This window comes from Papio anubis, chromosome 11, assembly GCF_008728515.1.
Source record: "Papio anubis isolate 15944 chromosome 11, Panubis1.0, whole genome shotgun sequence".
Classification (NCBI taxonomy): domain Eukaryota; kingdom Metazoa; phylum Chordata; class Mammalia; order Primates; family Cercopithecidae; genus Papio; species Papio anubis.
Window position 1 is genome coordinate 100,574,987 of NC_044986.1, and position 14,131 is coordinate 100,589,117.

General features: G+C 38.3%; 1 protein-coding gene across 1 annotated transcript in view; it reads right to left on the reverse strand.

The window, feature by feature from the left end:
* Positions 1 to 14,131, reverse strand: part of GPR158 (G protein-coupled receptor 158) — a 395,462-nt gene that overhangs the window by 21,581 nt on the left and 359,750 nt on the right. Inside the window, exon 6 of the mRNA XM_031652460.1 lies at positions 4,803 to 4,912. Within this exon, the coding sequence (XP_031508320.1) occupies positions 4,803 to 4,912 (110 nt within the window). The remainder of the gene's footprint in view (positions 1 to 4,802; positions 4,913 to 14,131) is intronic.

The following is a 14,131-nucleotide window of genomic DNA, read 5'->3' on the forward strand; positions in this document are numbered from 1 at the left end:
TTGTCACCTAGTGGTTGTCACAAGCTAAGCTGCTTTTATATATCCTTATAAGAATACATAAAATAAAGAAATGTAAATATCTTCCAGTCACTTTTCAAACTTTACTAGGAAACAAACTAAAACATTTAAAATAGAAAACCTTCCCCAAAACTGTAAATATTTGGTGCTAATGAGGACAGTGAAGAAAAGAGTTAAGGGCTGTATCCAGAGCAAGGAGTACTGAATAATGCATGAAATGATAAATCCCAGGTCAGAGCCAGAAGATAGCTTTTCACAGCTTGCTTAAAAATTCACTTGAAACATAGTACCAAAAAAAAAGTCTTTTTTTTCTTGATTAGCCTTAGAAGAAGGAAAAGCCAAAGAGTCTTCAGAAACCATATTATAGGAAATAGGAAAATGTTCTTTTAGCATTAAGTTTTTCAATCTTTTTTCACCCCCTTTTCATTTCAAACACTTGCTCACTCTGCCTCCTGAAAATATACCTGGCTTTTCTGAGCATAGAGATACTGCCTTCTCAAGTTTCTGTAAAAGAAAATTGCTTAGCAGGGGTTCTGTGAACCCACATATTGTGGGAATGCTAGATGTTCTTTTAGATCTGCCCCCCATCACCATATACTAAGTCAAACACATCCAAGGTTCCTGAAGGAAGTTCCTTCTTGTAAATAAACCTTCATCGTTTGTGCCTACTTCAGCTCTTTTTCCTTTATGATCCACATTGACTTAACTAAAAGCTGTACTCTTTCCTTTCTCTTTCCTTCCTTCCTTTCCCTTCCCCTTCCCTTTCTCTCCCTCTCTTTCCTTTTTCTCTTTCCTTCTTCCCTTCCTTCCTCTCTCCCTCTTCCCCTCCCTTCCTTTCTGTTTCCTTCCTTCCTTCCTTTCCTTCCTTTTTTTTTCTTTTTCTTTCTTTCCTCTCTCTCAAATAGTTTCAGCTTCGAAAAAATTACATTGCATGAATGGCTTGCCAGTGAGGTGGGGCTATGTGAGTGGTCTGCCTTGGGTGTAGGCAACAAGAGGACATTCTTCCAAATGTCTGTGAGAATTTAAGGCAATAATAAAGACAACTAAAAGCTGGTCTTTTTATAATCACCATATACTGGTGATTCTAAACAATGTCAGTGATAAAAAACAAAATACACCATTCTAAAGGGACAGGCCTCTTCACCCCGAACCCCAACTTGGTGCAACTGTGTTTCTTTGTTAATAAACAAGGGACCCTTTTATAATTTTCCTTTGGATTATTATAGTAGTCTTTGGCCATATGACTCTCAAATGTGGGGAGAGACCACCGTAGAAAAAAGTGGGAGATTTGGTAAAAGTGAACAAAACCATTATGTTCTCATCTCAGACTAACAGTATTTATTAAATGAAAATAGTATTTATTTTCATTTCTGGTGACAGAGTGTGACCCTGTTCCTCTTTCATGTTTCAAGTCTTCAGTGCTACAGGAATTCTATAAATACTACAATCAATTAATGAGAGACCCAGGTTATAAGAGGAAGAAGTATCTAATAATTCCACTAAGCCAGAAGGGAAATGGCTGAAATAAAACCAAAACTCAGATCTTTATTGTCTATCCTATCCTCAAGGGACTATAGCAGTCATTTCACAAATCAGTACTCATAATTTCCTGAGAATTTTCTGCCTTTGGAGGTATGGTTTACTTTTAATTTTTTAAAACCTTGAAATGAAAAGTGGAATTCCTATAAAAATGAAGCTATGGTATTCAAAAGGCATTATCCCTTAGCTTGGGCTACTTTGATCCCTCAAGCTAACCTGGGTCAGCTCCTTCCAAAGCCAGATTCTTTAGCTTTCCCGTCAATAGGTGACATTCCCCCTGTCCTTCCAATGAATCCCCTTTTTGCTTAATTTAGCCATAATCCAGTTCTGTTCAGCCAAATCCATTTGGTTCTGTGCAGCCATAACCCATTTTGTTTGCAACCAAAAAACCCTACTTGACATATTTGCCTACATTCAAATTATACTTAGTTCCTATAACTTTACCATCTTAAAGTTACTAAACGTTAAACCATCTTACAGATGAGAAAACTAATTCTCAGATGTTAATTTATTCTTTGTTGTATAAATAAGTAATGGCAGAATTGAAGTTCCAATTTGGATTTGTCAGGATTTATGTCTTTCCTCTCTATCATGTCACCACAAAAGTTAGACATCTCTCCTTCAGGGCCACATGTTTCTTGACTCTAGAAGACCACCTAGAGTCAAAACCACCCTTTGCAGCTTCATTCACTAGAACCATCCACCCATTCATTCATTAATTCAACAAATATCTCAATACATAATATGAGAAAAATACAGCACTAAATCTGGGGACCGTAAAGCTGGTTCAGCTCGTCCTTCTTTCAGGTTGTTCACATTTCTATGGGATGCTGATTGTTCAGTTTATAGATGTAAACAATGTTGGGATCAGTTAAATTTAAGCAATATAGAATAATATAATAGTAAAGCCATCTGGTTCACAGAGGATAAGAATGATTCAGCTCATTACATTAGCAATAGTTTCAATTTAAGCCTTTGGTGGAGAAACTCTCTTCACTGCAATGACTTCTAGAGATACAAAGTCAGAGGGAAAATAGTTTTAATTTTGAATAGTTTTAATTTCGTTTTTTAAAATAAAAGAGATAATGTTATAACACAGTTTCCCAAATTCCAATCATTTGCATACTAGTGTCAAGATTTCTGCTGTATTTGTGTATCACCTATTAATTTCTTTAGTTAAATTCATATTTATTGTTTTAAAATATTTAAAGGAAGCTTTATATCACTACCTTATCACTATCTAGTGATAGTCAAACTTTAAATAAATAGAAAATAACTATAAAAATAAATGCAATGAACAAAAGATAATCTTAGGGAGACAGCATTGCAGGGAAAAGCTCTGAAACTGAAGCCTGATCTGCTCCTCATTGCAAAGGAACATTGGCAACTATTCGGCAAGTGTTAAAGTCCTAGTAGTTTCCAACTAATCTTTCTTCTGAAAATAATCAGAAGGATTGAAGGAGAACCTGCATGGAAGTAATTTTCTCATTAAATGATTCAGTGCCACTGAACACTGGGTTCACATCCCCCTAAACATCCTCTCGCAGACCACCGTGTTATGTGTTCCAGACACTTGGAGACATGCTGAGGTAGAGAGCACAGTAAGTCAGGGGAATATGAATGGGTTATGTGTGGAGAGAATGACGGGAAGCAGCTTTCAGGGCTGCATCTGACATTTTTCATTCATTCATCTACTCATATGTATTAAACATGTCCCATGGGTCAGTTATTTGTGCTGAGTGCTGGGGATTCAATAATGGTATAATTCTCACTACAAGGAGAAAGTAAAAGAAAGTGAAGGCAATTAAATAAGAAAACTATAAGGTACCATAAGTATTATAATAGAGGACCCACTAGATACTAAATGCTAGAGTAACAGGGACAGAGTTCATCTTCAAGTCTCAATAGGGCATCTATTCTTTCAGGGTTTCTAGAAGGCTTAGTGTCCACATGGGCTGTCATTGATTTCTCATTTCCTTTGGTGAGCACCAGTTGGAAAATAGCTATCACATAAGCAATGGAAACCTAGAAGGTAGTTGAAGAAAGAAGGATGCTGGAGGGAAGTGTGCTGTGATGTGGATAGAATACAGTGAGAGTCAGGGAGAACATTAGAGACTGGTCTAATCTCTCCTTTTGTAGGAAACAGAAGCCTATGATTTATTAGAGTTAGAGGCTAAATTGGGATTTAAATAGGATCTTCTGAAACCTAATCTAATATCCTTTGTACTTTACCACATATGTAAGAAGGGAATCTTGAGAGTCAAACACATTGACTTTTTTTTTTTTTTCCAAAAAGGTAAAAGGGTAATCTAGAGCATTCTCAATAATTAAGTACCAAAAGAGAAAAAAAATGAAAATACAATTTCTTATGTGGTAGACAGTGTAATTAAACCACAGTATGACCCATATTAGGAGATTTTTATTCAGAAACATGTATGGCCAGACTAGCATGAACACATGAATGGCTTACTATGGTTATCGAAACAGCTTTAAAGCTGATCAGTACAAAGGGTTTTCTTTACAGGGATACAGTTTTACCCTGCAGGGAAAGTTTATTGTTTATCTCCTATGCTCTTTGGCACCACTTCATTGAGACTTTCTTTAAACTTGGAGAAAGGAGGCAAGGGAAAGCCCTGGAATAATTTCCAGCCATTCCCAGCCTTTGTAGATAGGTAGTTTATTTTATTGCTTTTCCCCTCACCCAATATTTAGGTGATTTTAGAACTAAGTATTAGGGAACTTATGGCATTCTCCATTTTCCGAGGTTGATTATCACAGAAGCACACTGGTTAAGGAGAAAAGCCAAAAGCACTATTTTCTGAACTTCACGCATCGAATATCAGCAGGATTACCTTGGGGCATGGAACTTGGGAATGGAGGACAGTAGTTTTTGTCAAATAAGTGTGTTTCTCTATGGGACTCTGGTCACTCTGGTTGTGTATCATTATTTCAGCAGTATTACCTTTGTATTCCTTCCTGTTCTGAACTATACTGTTTCATATTTTAAACTTATTAGGAACTAACCCTTTCCATAACCAATGACACATTTTATTGAAGCATCTTGTTGAAGTAATTCAGTTGTATCAAATATTTCCCTGAAGAATCCAAAGATGTCACCTTGAAAGTGAAAAATATATAGTATCTTGAAATTGAGTCATTTAAGTGGTCGGCGCAGCTAACAATTATGTGCTAAGCTAATCACTTTGATCCTTCCATGAGAACGACAATGAATAAAATATATATACCTGTGAAGTTTGAGAGTGACAGTTCCGTAAACAGTAGCAAAACCGAGAAGACGGACCCATCTTAGCAGAATACAGCGAAATGTGCTTGGCTCAAAGTACAAAATAACAACCTGTGGGATGAAAACAGAAAGAGACCTTCAGGATCAACTGATGACCCACAGACCCAAGTCAATATCTCATAACCTGATGTTTCATACATATGAATTTTGATATAAGCATATACCCATCAGAATAATTATTTAAAATACTATTTTGACCATTTATTGTCCGGACCAAAGAAATACAGAGTCTCCTTACTGCTTATTAAATAACATCTAAATTCTTAAAATCTAACTTCTAGAAGTTTCCATCAACTGTCTCTAAGTCTTTGGTGTATGTCCAAACTTACCTCTCTTTATTGTCCAAAATGAGCAAGCAAGGATAGTCCCGTTGCCATTCTCCCCCAGAGCCCCTTGTTCCCACCTCCACACTTCTGGCAATCCCTTTCCCCCGTCTGAAACAGCCCTGAGACTGCTGTGTTGTACTGCATCTTGCAAACAATCTACCACTTCATATTTACTACTTGGCTCAATTACCTCACTAATTCCATACTTTCTCACTCCAGAGTTTTCCTTCAACAAATATTAATTAAGCATTTACCATGAGCCAGGCACTGTGCTGGGTGCTGCTGATACAAGATACAAAGGCCAGGAAGAGGGCGAAAAGAGACATGGAAATAGGAAATTGCATTCAAGTAACGTAAGTACTGTGATAAATATTTCTGCAATTTCAGTGGGACCACAAAGAAATGAGCGGCCAATTCCAGCGAAGAGTGAACAGATACGTGCAAGACAGTCTACTACTTTTCATATGCTACTGGGCAGTTTTGAGTGAGTCCTTGTAGAATAAGAATTGGTTTGACCCTGCCTAAGAAACCTTGTAGTGTTAAAGGATTAATACTATTGAAGAGCACAGACTCAATCTTCGCTGAAGCAGCTGCTGAACTGTTTCTGCTGAAAACGAGGTCATAACAGAAAATATGCCCACTGCCAAAACCCTGAGTATGACTTTTGTTTTTTCCTGCCAGAGATGTGCATGTTGCTGGGGGTCACGGGGTAGGTACTGACATTTTCTTGCTGATATTTTATAAATATAGCCTCTCTCTCTAGCAGTGCCAAGAATGAATTACCTAAACTCTCCTGGCATTTCTCAAGTATTTTTCTATTACACAAAGATAAAACGTTCTCGAGGAATGGAGAAAATATGGACAAAAGTGTTAAGGAGAAATTAAAGAAAGGTATAAAAATAGGTGTAAACAGGAGATAATGTGGTTTTGCATGCTCCTGAAGTCAGGCAAAAATATTCAACTTTATTATTTCACATACACAGAATTTGTCCTTGGTTTTCCAATTTGCTAGGTCTATGTGAAGATACAAATATTTTCCTTCAGGATTTAATCTACCAGAAAAAGGTCTAGATTCAGAAAAAAAAAAAAAGAAATAAAAACCTGTTCTTTTACTATTTTCACAGAACAAGTTAAAATTCTATAAATTTGTATTCCAAGTTTGAGCTCGTGTATTTTAGACATATTTCCTTTGCATAGTAGTTCGATAGGAATAACAAGTTCTGCAAAGCAAGCTTTATGGTTTACTAAGGACTTGAAGCTAAAAGGAGGAGGAAAAACTTAGGGGAGAAAGACAAGTTGGAGAATCCTTGACAGAAGATTAAAGCATGTGGGGAGCATATCTGCTCCTTCTTATGGTAGAGAGAATGATAGATCAGAGACTACACACACGGGTCTGAAGTCTGGAATACGTAAAATCTCAAATATTTCTGCTAGAAATGGCCATAGAAATTCTTCTGGAACAGTGGATTCTTGGGGGCTGCGAAATCCTATCAGTAAAGCTTTTCATTATCCACCAAGCTTTCTTTAGGTATAGAAGTCTACATAATTTTTACTTAAAAATACTTACTTTTGAGCTGTTTGGGAACTACTGATGTACCTTCAAACTTTTTATTTCACAGATAAAGAAGTTTAGGACTTGTTAGTATAAGTGAAAGATCGGGTTGGCCAGAAATACATGAAATAACAATATTTTTTAGCATCTATGGTGGAGGTATAAGTTTAAAAATAAACAATGAAATTCTAGTAAACTAACATGTGTTATTAAAAATAGTTCAGCAAATAGTGGACTGTAACTGTTAGTGTGCATGTGCCACAGGCAATGCTGGTGGTGTGAGAGAGAACAAGCTTTGAATCCAGGCTCCCCGGGTTCCAATTCTGGCTCTACTCTTTCTTAGTTGTGGGTTTCCACAATTTATTTAACATTGTGTTGCTATACTTCAGTTGTCCCATTTGTAAAATGGGCATGGAAACAAAAATACTTCATCTTGGAAATATATCAAAGCTTAAGTGTGATAGTGTATGGTAAGCAGTCACAGTGCCCAGTACAGTGAGTATTCAATAAGTATTGGCTAATATTATTAGGATAGTTGATTTATTTATGCTTTGTTCTGAAAGTTATTCTCATTGCAGCACAACTATATCTTAACAAATTCGTTTCTGATCACCCCAGCCACCCCTTCTTTTGAATGCCTACCGTGACTTTTATAGACTTTATGCTTCTTCTACTGCATCTTATATTGTAGTTATCTGTATGGTTGCCTCTCTGAATTATTGTAAAATTGAAGAAGGGCCTGTTCCTCAGTGTATTCTGTGTTCTTTACAAACCAAAAGTTTATGCATATTAAATATTTGCTCAATGATTTATTTTAGTAAAGGGAAAATGTTACCTTCAAAATAAACTATTTGAAAACTGATTAGGGCTTCCTAATCATTGGTATCCTAATTCACATATTCAATATTTATTTACTCTGCGTGAGGCAGTAAGGGATCTGGAAGTCATAAAACATGTCAGATGTGGATTAGGTCCTTCAAAAAAATTATAATTTCATGGAGTGAATATTACATGTAAGTGATAAATATGATTTCTAAATATTTAGGCAACACTATATGCTAGACACTAAATTAAGCATTTTTGCATACATTTACTCATTTAATCCTCACAATACCTTAGAAAGATGAGACTTTGATTTTACTGGAGGGAAATAGGGCAAAGATAATTTAAGTGATGTGCTCAGGGTTACACAGGTAGGGACTGTCAGAGCCAGGATCTGAATCCAGGTAGTTTGGTTCCAGAGTTCGTGCTCTCAAGAACCATAAGAACAATGATGTCACCCTGCCTCTGAACTGGCTCTACTGTGTGGGGGAGGTGATGAACGCCATCACCCTGTGAATTGCATTATAATGAGGATTTCAGAGGAAAGGGAAATTACTGGCAGTGGAAACAAGTGAAATTATCCTGGAAGGGCTGACAAGTGAGCAAGAACGGAAGGAGGAACAGGTTTCAGTGTTCATTCAGGCAGAGAGGAAAGAGGGGGAGGGAGCCCAGGACAAAAGGATATTGTGGGAAAGTTCCGGAGTGTGTGGAGTGTATAGTTACAACCAGGAAGACAAGAGGAATCATGTAAAGAAAGCTTTAAAACAGAGATGGAGCCAGATCATTGTAAGCTTTGAATAACAGGGTGGAAAATGCAGATTGTATTCCAGGAGCAGTATACATGGCATTAAAGCTCTCTGAGTTGAGGTCAGCAGTGTGTGCACCAGGGAGCCAATCTGGCTACAGCACGGAACAGCATAGGTTGGGCTATGGAAAGGGGAGAGGCTGAAAGTGAGAGGACCAGCTGGAAGAAAAAAAGAAAAACCAAGTTTATCTTCCCCACCGAGCGTTTTCCTATTTCTTATTCCAGTGTCCGTCATTTGAATTCCCATAATGGCAACTGATGGGATGTTTCTCATCACCTCACTGCCCTGCTTAAACCTTTCCGTGGCTCTCAATACTCTTAGGAAAAAGTCAACATTATTTAAGATGGTTAGCAAGAGCCTTCACACTTGGAGCTAGCTGATCTCTACTACATCATTACTTCCACTCACCTGATCCCTGCGGTCCTTGCATTTGCTGTCTCTTCTGGCTGGATGTTCCTTACACAACCCCCATCTCACTTGCACCTGGCTTTCTCCTGTTCACCCCTTCAAGCCTCAGCTCAAATATCCCTTCCTCTAGGAAGAACATGCCTCCCCTGTGGCTTAGCACACTGTCCCTATTTGTTAATCGTGTCTTCCTTCAGGTAGGTTGCAGGCTCTGTGACGACCACGGGTTTTCTCATTCACTTCTGTGACACTGGCACTAGCAGCGTCCTGGCACACAGGAAGTGCTTGGTAAATATTTCTTGGATGAAAGGAAAAATAAAGCTTTGGGGCAAAGGCAAAGAAGGATGTAACTAATATGGTGAGAGGGAGAATTCATTCATTCATGGGGACACAGGAAAGAAGATGCCAAATCAAGAAAAGTGGGCAACCTGTTACTTGTTGAGGCAAAAGAGAATAAAGTGTCAAACGTAATGTAAGATTTTAAGCTTGAGTGACCTGGAGGATGCTTGTACTTGAAATGAAACAGCAAAAAGAAAAGGATGCATAAGTCTGCAGAAGACATTTTGAAGTCTGATTGATTGCCTTGATTCTTTGGATACTGAACACAGCTAATGGGGATGAACAACAGAACCACAAAGGAGAAGACTATTAGGCTTCTCAAATATGCACAAAATAAAAGAATGCTTTACAATAGTACAATTTTTTTGCAAGTATAGACACACCACTAGAGACTCATAAATCTCCACAGTATCTGCTCAGTAGACACAATGCCTAGTGCTTTTAAAAGAGATGCTAACAAGAGAAAGTGGTCATTCCCTGCCTCATCCTGCCGGTCTCAGCTCAGGGCGGGCATCCATGACTCTCTCCAGCATCCCTCAGACTAAGTTAGGTTTCCATCTTATTTGCATGTTATTTACTCTCATTGAATGCTGAGCTTTCCATTGTTGCATTCATCAGCTCTACTTGGAAATAATTCTTTCTGTAATTCATTTGTTTAATGTAGCTTCCTAGTTTATAAGTTGTATGAGGGCAATGATTGTAACTAATTCTTGATTGCACATACATTCCCTAAGATAGTAACCTGACAATAAGAGATAATCAGTACATGATGGGGAAGGAATGAGATTAAAAAAGGAAGGAAGGATGGGAAGAAGAGAGGAAGTAAGCAAGGAAGGAGAATAATATCTTCATTTTTGGAAATACTGAGTAAAAAATGCCTATGGGACATTGAATTTGGGTCTAGGTTTGTAACAGTTAATATAATCTGTAACAAGCCAAAAACCAAAACCAAAAATGAGATTAGAAAGTTTAATATTTTCAAATCCCCCAAATTTAACCTTTTACCATTAAAAATATTATCTATAAACAACCAAATCAAAAGGTGAGCAAAGGATATGAACAGACATTTCTCCAAAGAAGACATTTATGTGGCCAAAAACCATATGAAACAAAGCTCATTATCACTGGTCATTAGAGAAATGCAAATCAAAACCACAATGAGATACAATCTCATGCCAGTTAGGATGGTGATCATTAAAAAGTCAGAAAACAACAGATCCCGGAGAAGATATGGAGAAAGAGGGATGCCTTTACACTGTTGGGAGTGTAAATTAGTTCAACCATTGTGGAAGACAATGTGGCGATTCCTCAAGGATCTAGAACCAGAAATAACATTTGGCCCAGCAATCCCATTACTGGGTATATACTCAAAGGATTATAAATCATTCTACATAAAGACATATGCACACGTGTTTACTGCAGCACTGTTCACATCAGCAGAGACTTGGAACCAACCCAAATGCCCATCAATGATCGAAGGGATAAAGAAAATGTGGCACATATACACCATGGAATACTATGCAGCCATAAAAAAAAAGGATGAGTTCATGTCCTTTGCAGGGAGATGGATGAAGCTGGAAACCATCATTTTTGGCAAACTAACACAGGAACAGAAAACCAAACACCGCATGTTCTCACTTATAAGTGAGAGTTGAACAATGAGAACACATGGAAACAGGGAGGGGAATATCACACACCAGGGCCTGTCAGGGGTGGGGGGCTAGGGAAGGGATAGCATTAGGAGAAATACCTAATGTAGATGATGAGTTGACGGGTGCAGCAAACCACCATGGCATGTGTATACCTATATAACAAACCCACACGTTCTGCACATGTATCGCAGAACTTAAAGTATAACAAAAATTATGTATAAACAATAAACATATATTTTAACAAATTATAAAACATTCCTTTTGAAATCTCAATGACAAATTTCCTAACAGACTGTAACAGTGAAGAAATTGAGAAAAGCCACTAAGCTGAAGAATTTATGAATTACGATAATACTGATATTACACTGATAGCTATCATTTTTATGTACCAACAACAATAATAGCTACCCATGCCTCCCAACACATACTCACTGATTACTATGCTAGACATATTACCCATATTTAGGGTCCAAAATATACTTCATTATCTCTATTTTAAAGAAGAACAGACTGAATTGTAATGGGATTAATTAATTTGCCCATGGTTATCAAAATAGTTTTTAAACAAGAACCCATAAAAAGTTCCTTTACTGGAAGAACTGCCTAAGGCATAATTCCAAAGTACGTATCACACACACAAAAATAATAAAACACTATGCTGATTCTCTTTCCGATACTGGGGGTCAATGATAGTTATAAAGATGCTGCATTTAATTTGTGGGCTGCAGGAGTAAAGCGTACCACTCTATTAAGTAACCTAGGGACTGAAGAGTATGCATAATTGCTGGATGAATGATCACAGCATATAAATTATAGGTGTTGTAAAGCGAGACGTCCTAGGATAAAGAGGATGGGCTGAGTGGAAAAGACATCCAGGATCAGCAGCAGCAGATGTCACACCCAAACCACCAACTTCCTTTTACCTTTAAGAATGCCTCTTGGGAACTCACTATAATTTGCCTAGAGGTTTGCTTCTCTCACAGTCTTTGAGAGCAAGGTTTCAGTGTGATGACCTAAGGTAGATGTACATCGGTGTGTGTTTGAAGGTCTTGGTTCATAACCATGGGAAGTTTTTTCGAATGCTCTCAAAATTCATATACAATGGAATACTCCTGAGCCATAAAAAATAGAATCATATCTTTTATAGCAACTTGGATGGCGCTGCGGCCATTATCTTAAGTGAAACAACTCAGAAGCAGAAAGAAAATTACTGCATGTTCTCGCTAATAAGTAGAAGCTAAATAATCTGTACCCAGGGACAGAGTATGGAATGATAGACAAAGGGGACTTGGAAAAGTGGAGAAGTGAAAGGGGGTGGCTGATGTGAAATTGCTCAGTGCATATAAAAAACGTTAAGTGATGGATACACTAAAAGCCCAGTCATCATTACACAATATAGCCATTTAACAAAATTGCACTTGTACCCCTTAAATTTACATTAAAAAATTCAATCAAATGATCTTAGAGGTAGGATACTCAAGGCATTGAGTTTTTAAAAAGTATTGCTGGCTGGGGCTGGGTGTGATGGCTCGCTCACGCCTGTAATCCCAGCACTTTGGGGGGCCGAGGCGGGTGGATCACAAGGTCAAGACTATCGTGGGCTAACACAATGAAACAAACCCCGTCTCTAATAAAAATACAAAAAAATTTAGCCAGCTGTGGTGGTGGGTGCCTGTAGTCCCAGCTACTCGGGACGCTGAGGCAGGAGAATGGCGTGAACCCGGGAGGCGGGGCTTGCAGTGAGTCGAGATAGCACCACTGCACTCCAGCCTGGGCGACAGAGTCAGACTCCGTCTCCAAAAAAAATAATAGAAAGTATTGCTGGCTGGGCGCAGGGGCTCATGCCTGTAATCCCAGCACTTTGGGAGACTGAAGTGGGTGGATCACTTGAGGTCAGAAGTTTGAGACTAGCCTGGCCAATGTGATGAAACCCTATCTCTACTAAAAATACAAAAATTAGTTGGGCAGGGTGGTGAGCACTTGTAATCCCAGCTACTCGGGGGGGCTGAGGCATGAGAATTTCTTGAACCTGGGAGGCGGAGGTTGCAGTGAGCTAAGATTGCGCCACTGCACTCCAGCCTGGGTGACAGGGTGAGACTCCATCTCAAAATAAATAAATAAATAAAATTAAAAAATAAAAATAAAAAGTACTGCTGTGGTGGAAACAGCCCTTCAGGCTTTCCTCTCAAGTACAAAGAAATCTTTGAAATTATTCTCCCATTTCAAAGATTTCAATTTCAATAACAAAGAAATTATTCTCCCATTTCATTGAATGTGATTTTGTTAGCATGTTTTGAAGTCTGCTTTATTGCCTGGACTCTTTGGTTATTGAACACAGCTAAGAGGGGAGAAATAGAGAACTATAAAGGAGACTATTAGACTTCTCAAATATGCTCAACATAGAAGTAGAACTTTTTTTTTTTTTTTGAGATGGAATTTCATTCTTGTTGCCCAGGCTGGAGTGCAGTGGTGCGATCTCAGCTCACTGTAACTTCCATCTCCAGGGTTCAAGTGATTCTCCTGCCTCAGCCTCCCAAGTAGCCAGGATTATAGGCGCCCGCCACCACGCCCAGCTAATTTTTTTTGTATTTTTAGTAGAGACACGGTTTCACCATGTTGGCCACGCTGATCTTGAACTCCTGACCTCAGGTGATCCACCTGCCTCTACCTCCCAAAGTGTTGGGATTATAGGCGTGAGCCACCGTGCCTGGCCCACAGAAGAATTTTTTTTAACAGAATAACTTATTTGCAAGTATAGACACGTTGCTAGAGACAGAAAATTAATCTCCACAATTTCTGCTCAGTAGACACAATGCCCAGTGCTTTTAAAAGAGGGATGCTGACAAGGTACAGTGATGAGAAGTCAGCATGGTCCAATGCTGTTCCAAAGCTCTGAGAGTCAAAGGTGTGAAGCTCTTGGTTTAGGCCTAATCTCTTTAGAATCTCAGCAATAGTGTTCAACATAGCAGTTCCCCTTTCCTAATTGACTCTCCAAGTGTTATTTGCTTCAGTTCAGTGAAACTGGTTGTGAATTGAACCACTTTTACAGGTAAGTGAGGTGTTATGTGCTTTGGGGTTTCTGTTAGTAAGAGAGTGTGAGAACAGTTTTACTTAAAAAAGAAACAGAAGAAAAAGAAAAGATTACTGTGTACTAGGAGGCATGGTAACAGACTCAAGTGGCAAGATTTTTGTTGATGAAGTTGTCCTTTGATAAGGATTTGAAGAACATCTGAGGCTTTAAGGACTCTCTACTATATTTATAATTTCCCAGTGCTTCCTACAAGGAAAAGGCTTACTAGTCAAATATTTTCCAGAGCTGCTCATCCCCAGGTTTGCTATTCTGCCAACAATCCTAACAACATGTGAAG